This window comes from Podarcis cretensis, assembly GCF_951804945.1.
Source record: "Podarcis cretensis genome assembly, chromosome: 9".
Classification (NCBI taxonomy): Eukaryota; Metazoa; Chordata; class Lepidosauria; order Squamata; family Lacertidae; genus Podarcis; species Podarcis cretensis.
In genome coordinates, this window is record NC_137178.1 from 27185232 (window position 1) to 27198337 (window position 13106).

The following is a 13106-nucleotide window of genomic DNA, read 5'->3' on the forward strand; positions in this document are numbered from 1 at the left end:
GGTCACTTGGTTTGGGGGTGGTGTGGGCTATTTATTCTGTTGGTGTTTTATTTGCTTTGGGGCAGGCGTATAGGTGTTTTGTCGGGGGGGGCACGACAGTTATAAGAACTTCCAATTTTTTCTTCAGTGAAATAGGCGTTCTGTGGTGCAAATGACTGTTCCCTGTATGTGTTCCTGGACTCAAAAAGGTTGGGGGGACACCTGGGATATACAATCTTGCGGTTTCTCTTGTTACATCACAGCTGCTTTTCCCATACGTTAGTTCTTTAAAGTTCCTGAACAGTTAATTGTACAATGTTGCTCATAGATTAAAATGATAGGCAGATAATAAGAATGAAAAAGCAACAATGCATCATAGAATGACTGGATGCTAGAATCGCAAGCTAATACTTAGCCGTTTTGCATCACTGTCATCCCCACCATTATCATATTATAGTGAGCTATCATCAGAAAACAAGAAATTGAGGTATTACATCATATGCTCCAGCCTTGATCTGTTGGTAGAGTCTGTGCTGATCTTCATCCCAAAAAGGAGGGTATCCCACCAAGAGAATGTAGAGGATAACACCTGGGGAAGGTGACAATAAGGACAAATGAAGTATGAGCAGGCCAGGGCTGAACTGATACTACCCTTGCTGGTGCCGTTCCCGGGAAAATCAGAGGCTCACTATGTCAGGTTCCTACTGGAAGACTGGACAAAAGCTAGAACGTTGACAGTGGCAAAGTTTTTATCGGTGGTTGCAAGAACAAATGAGCCCTATATTCTAAACAAAATGCTTGATTAACCTGGAGGTAGGCTGTATGAACTGTGTATTGATTTGTAATGTTTTGTTGGGTCTCTGGACCGTAATAAAGATTGTTGTTGTTGTTGTTGAATATAAGAAGAGCCTGCAGGAACAGGCCAATGGCCCATCTGGTCCACCATCTCACAGTGGCCAATCAGATGCCCGAGCAAAAACTACAAGCAGGACCCAAGCTCTCTCTCTCTCTCTCTCTCTCTCCTCTTGCATTTTCCAGCAGTTGGTATTCAGAAGAATACTGATTCCAAACTGGAGGCGGAGCACAGCCGTTATGGCAATCCTTATCCTCCATGAATTTGTCTAATCCTCTTTCAAAGACATTCAAGTTGGTTAGTAATCACTGGCAGCAAGTTCCATATTTGAACTAATCACTGTACTTTATTTTATTTGCCCTGAATCATCCAACATTCAGCTTCATTGGATGCCCAGGAGTTCTAGCACTGCGAGAGGGAGAAAACGCTGTCTCTGTTCACTTTCTACTTACCACACATAATTCTATAGGTTTCTATAATGCCGTCTCTTGCACGCCTTCCCTCTAAAATAAAAAGCCTCAGAAACAGCAACCTTTCCTCACAGGGGAGTCGTTCCATCCCCTTGATCAACTTTGTTCGCCTTTTTCTGAACCTTTTCCACATCTACAAGACCGTTTTTGTCGTGTGACAATAGCATTAAACTAAGTCAAAATGACTCAAATAAATATTTTCCAAGGTAACTGACACAGCTTTCTGCGACTGTATCACCCAGCTTATAAAAAAAGCAAACAAAACTTTGAAGCAGATTTGGACGGGAGCTATGTTGATGCGAAACGGGGCTAATATTTAGATCAGAGCCGTTTGCTGATGGAAGGGCTGTTTATATTCTCCTTTCACTATCTCTTTACTCCACCCAAATCCCCCCTGAATAAAGGTACCTGCCCTTTCCCCCTAGAGCAGGAATGGGGTTCAAATGCAGCTCCCCATGCCTCTTGATCCAGCCGAGGAAGGAGAAAGAGGGGACAGCTCTATTCTCCTGCCTACCAACGTCCTTCAAATCTCTCCTTCCCCTCCTCCAAATTTACGCCAGCCCACGTCCACATGATTTTAATTGTATTGCAATGATTTATTGTAAACTGTCTTGGAAAGTTATATACCGTAAAAAATGGGTCTATAAAAAAATAGTATCTAGCAGAGGTTTTTAGGAGGAGCAAAGCAATGAAATATAAAAGCTCGCTTACGGAGGCTTTTAAAGGAAGAAAAAGAAAATCCCAGAAATAAAAAAGATCTTACCACACGCCCACATGTCTACTGGCTTTCCATAGGGATCTTTTCGTAGTACCTCCGGGGAAAGATATCCTGGCGTACCAGCAAAACCTTAAAAAAAGAAAGTATCATTCTTGTAAAACGATCCATATAACATCAGTCACTATTTTAGAACATACTTTAGATATTTGTGAGTCTACTGCATTTTCAGCAACTCTTCCAACTTTAACTATCTGTAGGGAAAGAGATCTACTGCTCCTTGTTCTGAAATAGGCATTTGTGAATCGGTCTCATGAATGTCAGGCTTTCAGCTCTGAAAAAGGCAAATGAATTCAGAGAATCTCAACAGGTACATGGGGAGAAAGCTTCCTGTATTCTTCCTTCAGCCCCTCTAGAAAAGTGAACTTGCACCCCACCCAATTTCTGAATTATCTTTCCTCAACTGCTCTCCCTCCCCCAGCGTCCTGGAGAGGGAGCTCTATAGGGTTGCAGCAAATTGCTAAGAGTGAATCAGGTGTAAGCTGAGCTCCTTAAAGAGATTTTGCAGGATCAGGCCAGGACAGGTCATCCAACACACTCCAAGACATCTTTGATGATCTGGTTTTCCCTCAGTGATGTTACTACCCTGGCTGACTATGTATTATCATGATATCATCATGTTCACAAAGTGACTCCCGGTTGACCTGGTATCATTATATGGAGGAGATATAGGCCCCAATAAAAGGGGAAGGGGAAAGAATGACAGTAATCAAGTCTTGGGCTCACAAAACTTCATTTTGACAATGAAGATAAGAGACCACCGCCTAGTAAATTTGTACCCTGCTCTTCTTCCATTGAACTGAAGGTGGTACAGATCCCATGCTACCCTCACAACAACCCTGTAAAGTAGGTTCAGCTGTATGGGAGCTGTGGGAAAAAAAGCCACTAGTAACTTCCTGGAGGATTGTGCACAAAAAGATTTAATGCTCAGCATTTCTCAAGAGGTGTGTTGGGAGGGAAGCTGTTTGAGGGAAGAATCAGCTAGAATGGTGACTAGGGATAAAGTATAGGAAGTGCCCAAAACACACCCACCTGAGGAAGTGGGAGAATGCATGCTTTGCATGCAAAAGATTCCAGGTTCAATCCCTGGCATCTCCAGGTACAGCTGCAAAGGACTCTGACTCAAAACCCCTGAGAGCTGCTGCCAATCGGTGTTGACAATACTGAACTAGACTGGCCAATGATATAAGGCAGCTTCTTAGTTTCCATGTGAATAAGATGGCACAGCAGGATAGATACACAGAGGAAATGGGTAAGTCAGAATGTTCTCTTACCAAACCAAGCCTGTTGTTCACCTTGCACTTCAATAGCCAATCCAAAATCTGCCAGTTTTACCGCTGCTCCCTTTGACTTGCTAGCTAGGAGCAAGTTCTCAGGCTTAATGCAGGGAAGAAGAAAGGGAATGGGGGAAAATGAGAGATCACGTAAGTCATCATTTCTTTAAATGCCTACAAAGAAGATGCAGAGACTGTTTTTGTTATAGTCTTCAGTTTATAAAAACCGTTTTAATTGTTTTTTAAATTTTGTGCATTTACTGTCGTTTATTGCGCTGATTGCCTCGGACCACAAAGCGTTTTATAAATTTGTTAAATTGATAAATGCTCAAATATGAGTTTATTTTAATCTACACAAAACAGAAGAGTTCCAGGATAGATTCTGAAGACTCTTCCTCACAGGGCTCTTTTCATCCCTCTGTTAACAAGATGCCCACATTGAAAGCTCAGGGCCAAACTACATGCTACACTTAATGCATAGAGTGCACTTACATCTAAATTTTTCATTTAATTACAGGCACAGAGAATCAGATGACCAACCCTTCAGAGCTACAGGGGGTACTAATGTTGCTCTCTCCACCTCTGGGGCAGCTTAGAGGGCTAGTAAAAAAGCCAACCACCTCTCATTGCTTCAATGGGAAGGTTTTTTCCCCTTTACCAGCTGCCAATAGCCATGTGGAAGGAAGATTTTAGTCCTGATCATTGCAGGAGAGAGAAGGGATAAAGCTTTTCTTCCTGCTCGCTGCTTAGCCTAGTTACTCTCTCCCTGCGCCCATAATTAAATACAAATTGGAGATATAGCTACACACAGAGATGGGAAAGAAATTTGATTCAGTTTGCATTTGAAGGTGAGCCTACATAATTCACACTTTCCAGAACTGAAAAACAGCCGTCTATTGAAATTTACGTTTCTCTGAATTCTGTGGCACTGTTTTCCAATCAATGTTTACAACAAATGCATGTATTAGGAGAAAGTGTGCAAAAAAGGAACACATTTGTGAAAATAGCATACAAAATGCATATTAGGGAAAATTCCTTGTTATTAAACGTATGCATCAGTGGAAACTACTTACAAAAGTGTGTTTATTAGGAAAAATTTGCCCTAATATGCTGGTGAATTTTCATGATGATTTCTTTTCAGCGGAAACTGAAATGGAAAGATCCACCCATCTCTAGCTATCCACTATGCATTGGCAACTTATAGTTTGGCCCTCAGGCCCCACCAGGGCTCTTTGACTAGCCTGTCAGCCTCTAGAAAGGCTTTTGAATTAGGACATTAGGTCCTGCTAAGAGTTGGAAAAACTAGGTTACCTTCACTACACTGTACATCTGATTTAAAGCAGCATTTTTAAGTGAGCATATTCTCCTCTAATCCTGCATTCATCACTTCACAAGCTACTTGAATGTTATTGTAAAGAAGAAAAATTGTGCCTATTGCTTATTTCAAAGTGCTCATGAGCACCTGAAAAATCAGAATCAATAATTACAAGCCCTTTATTTGTAACGGCAAATTCCACTGTTTAGTCATTCTCACCTTCTCCCCATATTATTATTTTTTAAACTATTTTATCGTTAAACTAGCAGATTCTTTCCTCCTGCTTGATAAGCACAACCAACACATTGAGAGACAAGCAAATCAGGCCAAAATATCCCCCCCCCCTCTCATTTTAAATTAGTTTGACCAAACACGGTCACCCTTTTTTAAAAAAAGCATCCCAAGATGTTCATCCTCATTTGGGCAGAAAAAACATCAAATGGTGGGCACTATTTCTGCCTAAAATATTGCATGAATTATAAAACTGCCAGCCAATCTTGCTAGCAGTTTGCCATACTATTTCTATACTCTGGACAAATTGATCCGCAGAGCCTTTTTCATAAGGCAGAGAGGCGAAAGTTGGCCATCATTAGTTCCTGGAAAGCACTGCTTATGTAAATTACTTAAAGCCGCTGGATGTTTCTATTTATTGGTGACCTTCAACAACACAGAGCATCAGGCTGTCAGGTCAGACATACTTCCCAAGTAGGTAAACACAGTAATGCCCATTCACACACAGTATGGGACTATTAAAAGAACTCAGTCTCACCCCCTGCTCCTTTAGAAGCGCTTAACACCTGTCAGCAAATATCTTTGGACCCAAAGTACTGTAATGCAAACATCACTGTCATAAGGAAGTAAATATGCTTCATTACAAACACAGCCACACACTTTGATAGCAAGCGTAAGGGACATCCTGGGCTGCTGGACTCTGCCCCTTAAAAAAACATGCACCAGCCATTTCAAGACAACGGGGAATCGCTGACGTGTCTGTCATGCACAAGGTCTGAAGAGGATGGGACAAACGTGCACAAACTGGAGAAAGGTATAGGAGATTGAACAGCATACGCTTGAGAGTCTTTCCAGGGAAGGAGCAAGTCAGTGTCTGGATCACAAAGTTGCACTTTAGCTGCAGTTATGCATGCAGTAGAGAGGCGGCCATCATTTAGCCTCTCTCTCGTTTAGGCCATGTCAACATAATGGCCAGACAGCGTATTTTTGTGTGGATATCCAAAGGCTCCCAACTTCAAGTTTAGGGTTTTATATCTGAGATTCCGGAGCATTCGAAGGTCTAGCCTGTTTAATCAGTGGTGATTTTGTCACCGTAAAGGGTATTTTCTGTCCGGATCAAGGCTTTTCAGCTAAGGTGAACCCTGTCTGTCACTGAAAATGCTTCATATCTCAGTCACACCTGAGCCAGTAGCTTCTTTCCTCACTAGAAATCCCTCAGAAGAACTTTCACTTAAAACGACACAAACATGGTTGCTCTATAGTAAAATGTTGCTCAGGCATTTCAGAAGTTTTTTTAATTCTTTCAAGAGGAGGTCCACCAAAACCCATCCATTTCAACCTTTAGGACTGGGTGGGAAACCTGCAGTCCTCTGCTGAATTTTATTGGTGGGAAGTCTGAGGTGGGGGTGGGGGGTGAGAATAGAAGGGCAGTGGGTGGAAAAATCAAAATGGTTACAGCAATGGAAAGGGGAGAGGAAACAGCGACCTGCTCCTCCCACAGCAAGCTGCTGGACAGGGAAAAGAAGGTAGGAGAGAAAGAGAAAGAAAAGGAGTAGCCCTGCGCATATATAGCTGTGGCCTTAACCCCCATTGGCATTCAACCCCTGAAAGATTACGCCAAAGGGAATGCAGCCCTTGACAGAAACAAGGTCCCCAATACCTGCTCTAGGATGTAGCTGAAGATGCAAGATCTTTAGAAAGGTTGAAGTGAAAAAAGAAGTTTGGGAACCACTGGCTTATGGTTTAAAAATATCAGGATTGATGAGGGGATAAACAAGATGCAAGGTTGTATTGCTTATTACAGTGGTACCTCGGGTTAAGTACTTAATTCGTTCCGGAGGTCCGTTCGGAACCTGAAACTGAAACTGTTCTTAACCTGAAGCACCACTTTAGCTAATGGGGCCTCCTGCTGCCGCCATGCTGCTGGAGCACGATTTCTGTTCTCATCCTGAAGCAAAGTTCTTAACCCGAGGTACTATTTCTGGGTTAGCGGAGTCTGTAACCTGAAGCGTATGTAACCTGAAGTGTATGTAACCCGAGGTACCACTGTATATGTATTCTTGCAATCTACTTTGAGGTTCAATGTCTGGATAGAAAAGCAATATATATATATCAAGAGAGAGAAATAACAAAAAACAATGTTTAATGCCTTTAAAAAAATGGGATGGGGGAAGAAGAAGAAGAAGAAGAAGAAGAAGAAGAAGAAGAAGAAGAAGAAGAAGAAGAAATAATCATCTTCTTGGCACTGCAGCGAAGGAATCCCCACTCAGTCCTGAGGTGATGGGGGAATACTGGTTATGTAACAGCACAGCAAGAATGCACTAATACTTGGGGGAGGGGGAGACATGGAAGCTCCCTTTTCATTTTGTCAGTGATACTGACAGATTGAGACAAGTGCAGCGCAAGGCCAAATGGAATTATGAATAATTCATTTTGCATGTCAACCTGGCAGCGACAAGATGAGTATAAAACTGCAAGAACTTCTGCGCTCCTTTTGAAGGGCACCGTGAAAACAACATCAACAAACCATGCAGTGATTGGGTTTGTATAATTTGAAAGGTGTTACGGAAACTGCAATCATAAAAGAGCTCAGCTGTGAATAGAGCAACTCCAAGTGTTTCAACAGGACAGATTTAGGTGTGCACAAATATTTCCTTGTGAATCAAACCATCGCAACAGTCACGCAGCATCTTAAAGACTGAACTATGTGTTGTGGGCATAAGCTTTTGTGGACTCGGGAGTCCGTATCTTATGATGCAATAAAATGGTCTTCCAGATGTGTAAGCATACACACTCTGGGTACAGAAAGATGACAATGCATGTGCGTGCACTATGCTTTCATTACAAAGTAATGCAAGCCATGGATGCCTTGCAGAATTATGCAGAACACAAATAAAGAGGACGCAATCAAATGAATACAAGATCCAATCAGCTTGGAAGTGACCTATTTCTGGCTGCTGTCCCCAAACAGCAAAATTAATAATGTTATGTGCCCTCCTCAACCTGCTGCCCTCCGGATATTTTGGAATACAATCATCCCCTTTCATATGCCATGCCGACTGGCACTGATTAAAATTGTGGTGCAAAATATCTGGTGGTTAGGGCCAGGTTAGGGAAGGGTGTTGTAAACACTGCTTTCTATAGCCACCCCAAGGATTTCAATGTCAAATCTACTAATGAATGCCAATACAGAGGCCTCAGTGTGAAGGAATTCCCCCTTTGATTTTTTTCTCTTCTTCTTCTTTTACTTGCTAGGTATATGGACAACTTTAAGGTCCTTTAGAGAACATATACCACTGGTTTAAGAAGGTATCAAATGGAGCTAAAAGTGTAATTTTCCTCGACGACAATAATTAGGATGATGTGAATTCATTTCTGTACTGCCAACTCATATAAAAATATATCAACGTAGTGTACAAAATCTCCATTAAAACCCTAACAAATTATGCCCTGCTTACTTTTCAGATCTTTGTGACCATTCCTAACATATATGGGGTGTGTGTGTGATACATACATATAAAAAAGGTTAAAAGGTAAATGACCCCTGGATGGTTAAGTCCAGTGAAAGGTGACTATGGGGTTGCAGTGCTCATCTCTCTTTCAGGCCAAGGGAGACGGCATTTGTCCACAGACAGCTTTCTGGGCAATGTGGTCAGCATAACTAAACCACTTCTGGCGCAATGGAACACCGTGACAGAAACCAGAATGCACAGAAACACCGTTTACCTTCCCACCGCAGTGGTGCCTATTTATCTACTTGCACTGGTGTGCTTTCAAACTGCTAGGCTGTCAGGAGCTGGAACAGAGCAACGGGAGCTCACCCCATTGTGGGGATTTGAACTGCCAACCTTCGCAAGCGTCTAGCACGGCAGGTGTCAAGCGGTAACATAGCAGGGCGCTTGCAAAGGGCCCATAACCCAGCAGGCAGAGTCACTGGCAAGATCCCTCCTTGTCATGGACAGGTTGGATGCAGAGGAATGATGGCAGGAATCAGCTCCTGAGCAGGCCTTGTTTCTTCTTCTAATAAACCTACTCCATGTGATTTATTGGTCCCTCACACTCCTGGGACCTGCTCATTTTCTTTACCATTGCAACCTACTCGTTCGGACAACAGAGGTAGTGAGAAGGGAGAAGCAATACATGTTACTGCCTGCTTACTCATTGGCTAGCTGCCTGGCAAGCAAGTGAATGGTAGTCATGATGAAGAAGGAGAGAAGAAACAGGAACAGCTGGTGCCGATGGTGGGGGAACTGGGAGAGTGGAAGGTTATGGACAGTGTCTTACTCAAGGCCCCTCCCAAAACCCATTGCATCGTGTGTTTTAAGAATGGATTTCAAAATTAATAAGCATTTGCTTTTTTTCTTAGTCTAGAAGCAGAAAGATAACAAGGCAAAAAATAAATAAATGCTGAGAACAATGCGAAGCCAATGAAACTAGCAGTCTGCATAAAATAGGAAGCTGGTGCTGAACAGCTGAACGTATGTATGGTGGTGGTAACAGGGATGGCAAAGCATCCCAATGCACTCAGTGGCAAAACACATCAGTCCTTCCATCTCGTGACCCTGAAGAAAGAGTAGATAAAAGAAACATCCAAAGGAAAATGGACTAGAAGGTTTCTGGGAGGTAAAAAGAGACGCCTCCGGCAGCTGAGCACAATCAGTTACAGCTTCTCACTCTTTGATTCGAAATGGATTGATGTGGGACTACGAGCTCAAGCATCACTTGATAACTCTTCTGCAGGTTCGCTCCTATCCACAGCTTCAGTGACGTATACGCCAAAGGAGAACAGCAAAAGAAAGTACTTCTAAATCTGCAAGGGGATTTGGTAATTTGGTGTCTCTTTTATGTGGAAGCTGTCAGAACTGTCCAGACAACCAGCGAGTTAACAAGTGGGCGCCTCTTTGCCCCTCTACATGCAAAAATGCAGCTAAAAGGAGTGCTTTGAGACCGTGTGGTGTAGGTTCTCTCTTCCCCAACAGCATTACTCACCTTCAAGTCCCGATGGACTACGCCCATCTGATGGCAGTGTAGCACAGCCTCCAGGATCTGCTGAATGCAATGACTGCATGCAAACACCAGGGGGCGTGTGTTAGTTCCAAGCCGTACACTCACTGTCTGTATACCCTCAGTGAGACTGGGTTATAGTGCAAAACCAGCAAACAGAGACTGTAACGCACAACCTCCGGAAATGGACCTGCATTCCTCGGCTAGAGTAGCTAACGTCCTCAGACGTGAGCGTGCTGCTATGAAGTAGCTCATTTTGATTTCAGCAGTGCTAAGGAGGAACGGCCCAAAATGGGGTCTACTTTTACAAACAAATCTCATTTTTGGCCATATATTTCATACACAGATGAAGAAATAACCTCCCAGAGCTATTTGCAAGCTTGTATTAAATATCTGGTGCTGTTTGTTCCTTCTATTTATTTGAAGGTGATGGTTCTTTTTGCACCAGCCACACTGCAGTTAATATTACATTTAGGGAGTAATGAGTTTTTAAGGCAAATCACTCACTCCTCATGGTTTCATTTAGCCGAGCGATTACATGCTTGCTCTTGCCTGAGGGTTTGTCCTACTCTAGCAGAGCAATGCCAAACCACTTGTTCTGCTACTATAACCCAAAGTCTCTGCACAGAAGTGGTGTTTTTCAAAATACCTGCAGGCTGACATACATCACAGCCAAAGTTTATGTGGCAGGTGCAAGCTCCTTCCAATGTTTGTGGTGATATCTATCATACCACAGAGATAAGTGGTGGTGGGGGAAATAAATCCTGGAAGGTCACTTTGTCTTGCCACACCTATTTCAGCTTCTACCGTGATGTATGCTAGACCTGTGACACTTGCAAACTTGAAAGCAGCACCATGCATTATCCATTTGTCATCCTGAGGATGAGAAAGGAAAGCGAAGGGGACTTCTCAGCCGAACCCACCCTTCAGCCTCAAGCCAAGAAAAGGAAAGGAAAGAGAGAGAGAAAAAACACTTCTTAGCCAACCTATGGGCACCAGATACTGACCTTCAGGTCTCTGTGAACTATGCCATTTAGGTGACAATGATTAACACTTTCTAGAATCTGCTGTATACAATGACTGCAGAGATACAAGGGCAGAATGGAAGGGAAAAAACATTTTAAAGGCACATAATCACATTAAATGCAAAAATCAAAATGAAAATAACTTGAAATTATAAAAATAATAATACTAATTAAATCACATTTTTGGACACATTTCAATTACACGCTGATCTGCAACACAGCAATGCTGTGTACAGAAATTTTAAGATTTACCAAAAAAAGAAAGAAAGAACATTTAACACATAACATGTGACATCATTAGACAGAATCCTTTGTCTTGTATTTCCCACTGACTGAATGGAGGGAATGTTAGTCAAAAATTGGCAATCTTTAGTTAAACAATTTTTTAAAAATTTTTGCAAATTATTTGGGTGAGTAGATGCTGCTTATTTTGGTAGTCCTTGCAAACAATGTAAGTGTTGTCAATGTGAATAGGATAGAGAACATGCATAAAAAAACTGGTCACTATGCACGTCATCAGACATTATGAAGACTGTGTACCACTGATTCTGCATATTGCCTAGTCCAAGGGTTCACAAACTGTAGTCTGTGAGCTTCTTTTAGATGGCCCGCGGCATGCCAGCACGAAATCTTTATACTGATTTTTAATTCTATTTTTATTGCTTCTTCTATTTCTTATGCTGCATTCTATTCTGCTATAATCTGAATTCTAAGGAAGAATGCAAACTGCAATACAATAACAGAAATGAAAGCATCCAGAATACAATTCAAAACCATAGAGCATCTATCACAGTGCACTGCAACTGTTATAAAGGGCAGAAAAACCATGAAGTATGTCCACCAGGAACACCAGCAATTCTAAGATGGTCAGTTGAGGGGAGTTTGGGAACCACTGGCATAGTCAATACATATATATGTTAAGGATGCTGGCAAATCACACTGTATTCTCAACTTGAAGACCATGGACATTCACTGGTTAATACATTGTCCCATTTGACTTGGAGGTTATACAAACTGACTGTAAAATATGTACAATACTTTGTTCACTCTCCTAATCTGTGCACATTCTCCATGGTGTCTAATGAGTGGCACAATGACTGGATTTTTAAGCACATGCGCTATCCAATCCACACTAACCTCAACATATTTAAGAACACAAACACACACACAAATACAAATTAAACACTTGTACAAGAGGAACAGAAAGGGAGAAGTACAAATTAAACAATAACTAAAAAAGGCACAAAATGTTGCCCCTGAATTATAAGGGGGGAAATCAGAAAACTATCAGTGCAATTCATTGAGGATCTGTAACATTTAATCTAGAACAGCTGTATGTTTAGCAGCCATGTCCAAAAGTAATAAAAGGAAGCCCAAACACTTTATTATGTTTCTTTAAACCATTGCATAAAGTATGTTTGCTCTTGCTAAGCACAGAGAACTAAGCTGTTATTTAAGATACAAATTAAGACACTTTGATTTGGGCACAAAAACACACAGTTTGTCATTTTACACATCCATATTTGAATATTTTTTTATCGATGTCTACAGGCCGAGAAGACCGAAAGCTTTTCCCAATGTTCTTAGCATATTTACAGCCAAGGTCAAACACACTGAAAATGCCAAAACGTTCATATGAATGAACAATAAGATTTTCAAATGAGGGGCTCAACAATGACCTATTTAATGCTTTGGCCCTAGATTCCCCCCCCCCAAAAAAAAAATCTCCCATAAGGAACTACTTGTTAAAAGTTAGGAAAAATTTAAAATCGCACTTTGACTTTGGGAATGCAAAAGGGCAAGAACGTATAGGTTTTAGAAAACAGTGAAAATGCCCTTTTAGATACACAGAACTGCATGTGCAATTCTCTGGGTTATGACCATTGTCTCCAATACCAGCAAACGTAACTGAATCTTAAGCCCTTGACCTCTGAAGAAGCAGTGTTTGATGATCAGCAGAGGTGGAAAGCAGACTTTATATCAGGGGTTCATAACCTGGGGTCCATGCATCGGCTTCATCAGGCAGTCCATGAACTGGGCACGTATGCCAAAATAATAAAATTAACTGTGCTAAATTTTGTATGTATGTGCATTGGGAGGGGGAGCTATCCACAGCTTTCATCAGATTCTCAGAGGGGCCCTTAACCCAAAAATATCTAAGAACCACTGCCTAGTCACAG

General features: G+C 41.8%; 1 protein-coding gene across 13 annotated transcripts in view; it reads right to left on the reverse strand.

Moving 5' to 3' along the window:
* Positions 1–13106, reverse strand: part of CAMK2D (calcium/calmodulin dependent protein kinase II delta) — a 140711-nt gene that overhangs the window by 48982 nt on the left and 78623 nt on the right. For 9 of the 13 annotated variants that reach the window (XM_079990259.1, XM_079990264.1, XM_079990255.1 and 6 more), the window contains 4 exons: positions 10909–10981; positions 3352–3454; positions 2066–2149; positions 474–568 (listed from right to left, as the gene is read on the reverse strand). In XM_079990259.1, the coding sequence (XP_079846385.1) occupies positions 474–568; positions 2066–2149; positions 3352–3454; positions 10909–10981 (355 nt within the window). Of the gene's footprint in view, positions 1–473; positions 569–2065; positions 2150–3351; positions 3455–9886; positions 9960–10908; positions 10982–13106 lie in introns of all 13 variants that reach the window. The other 4 variants (XM_079990262.1, XM_079990260.1, XM_079990267.1 and 1 more) reach the window with 1 other exon arrangement.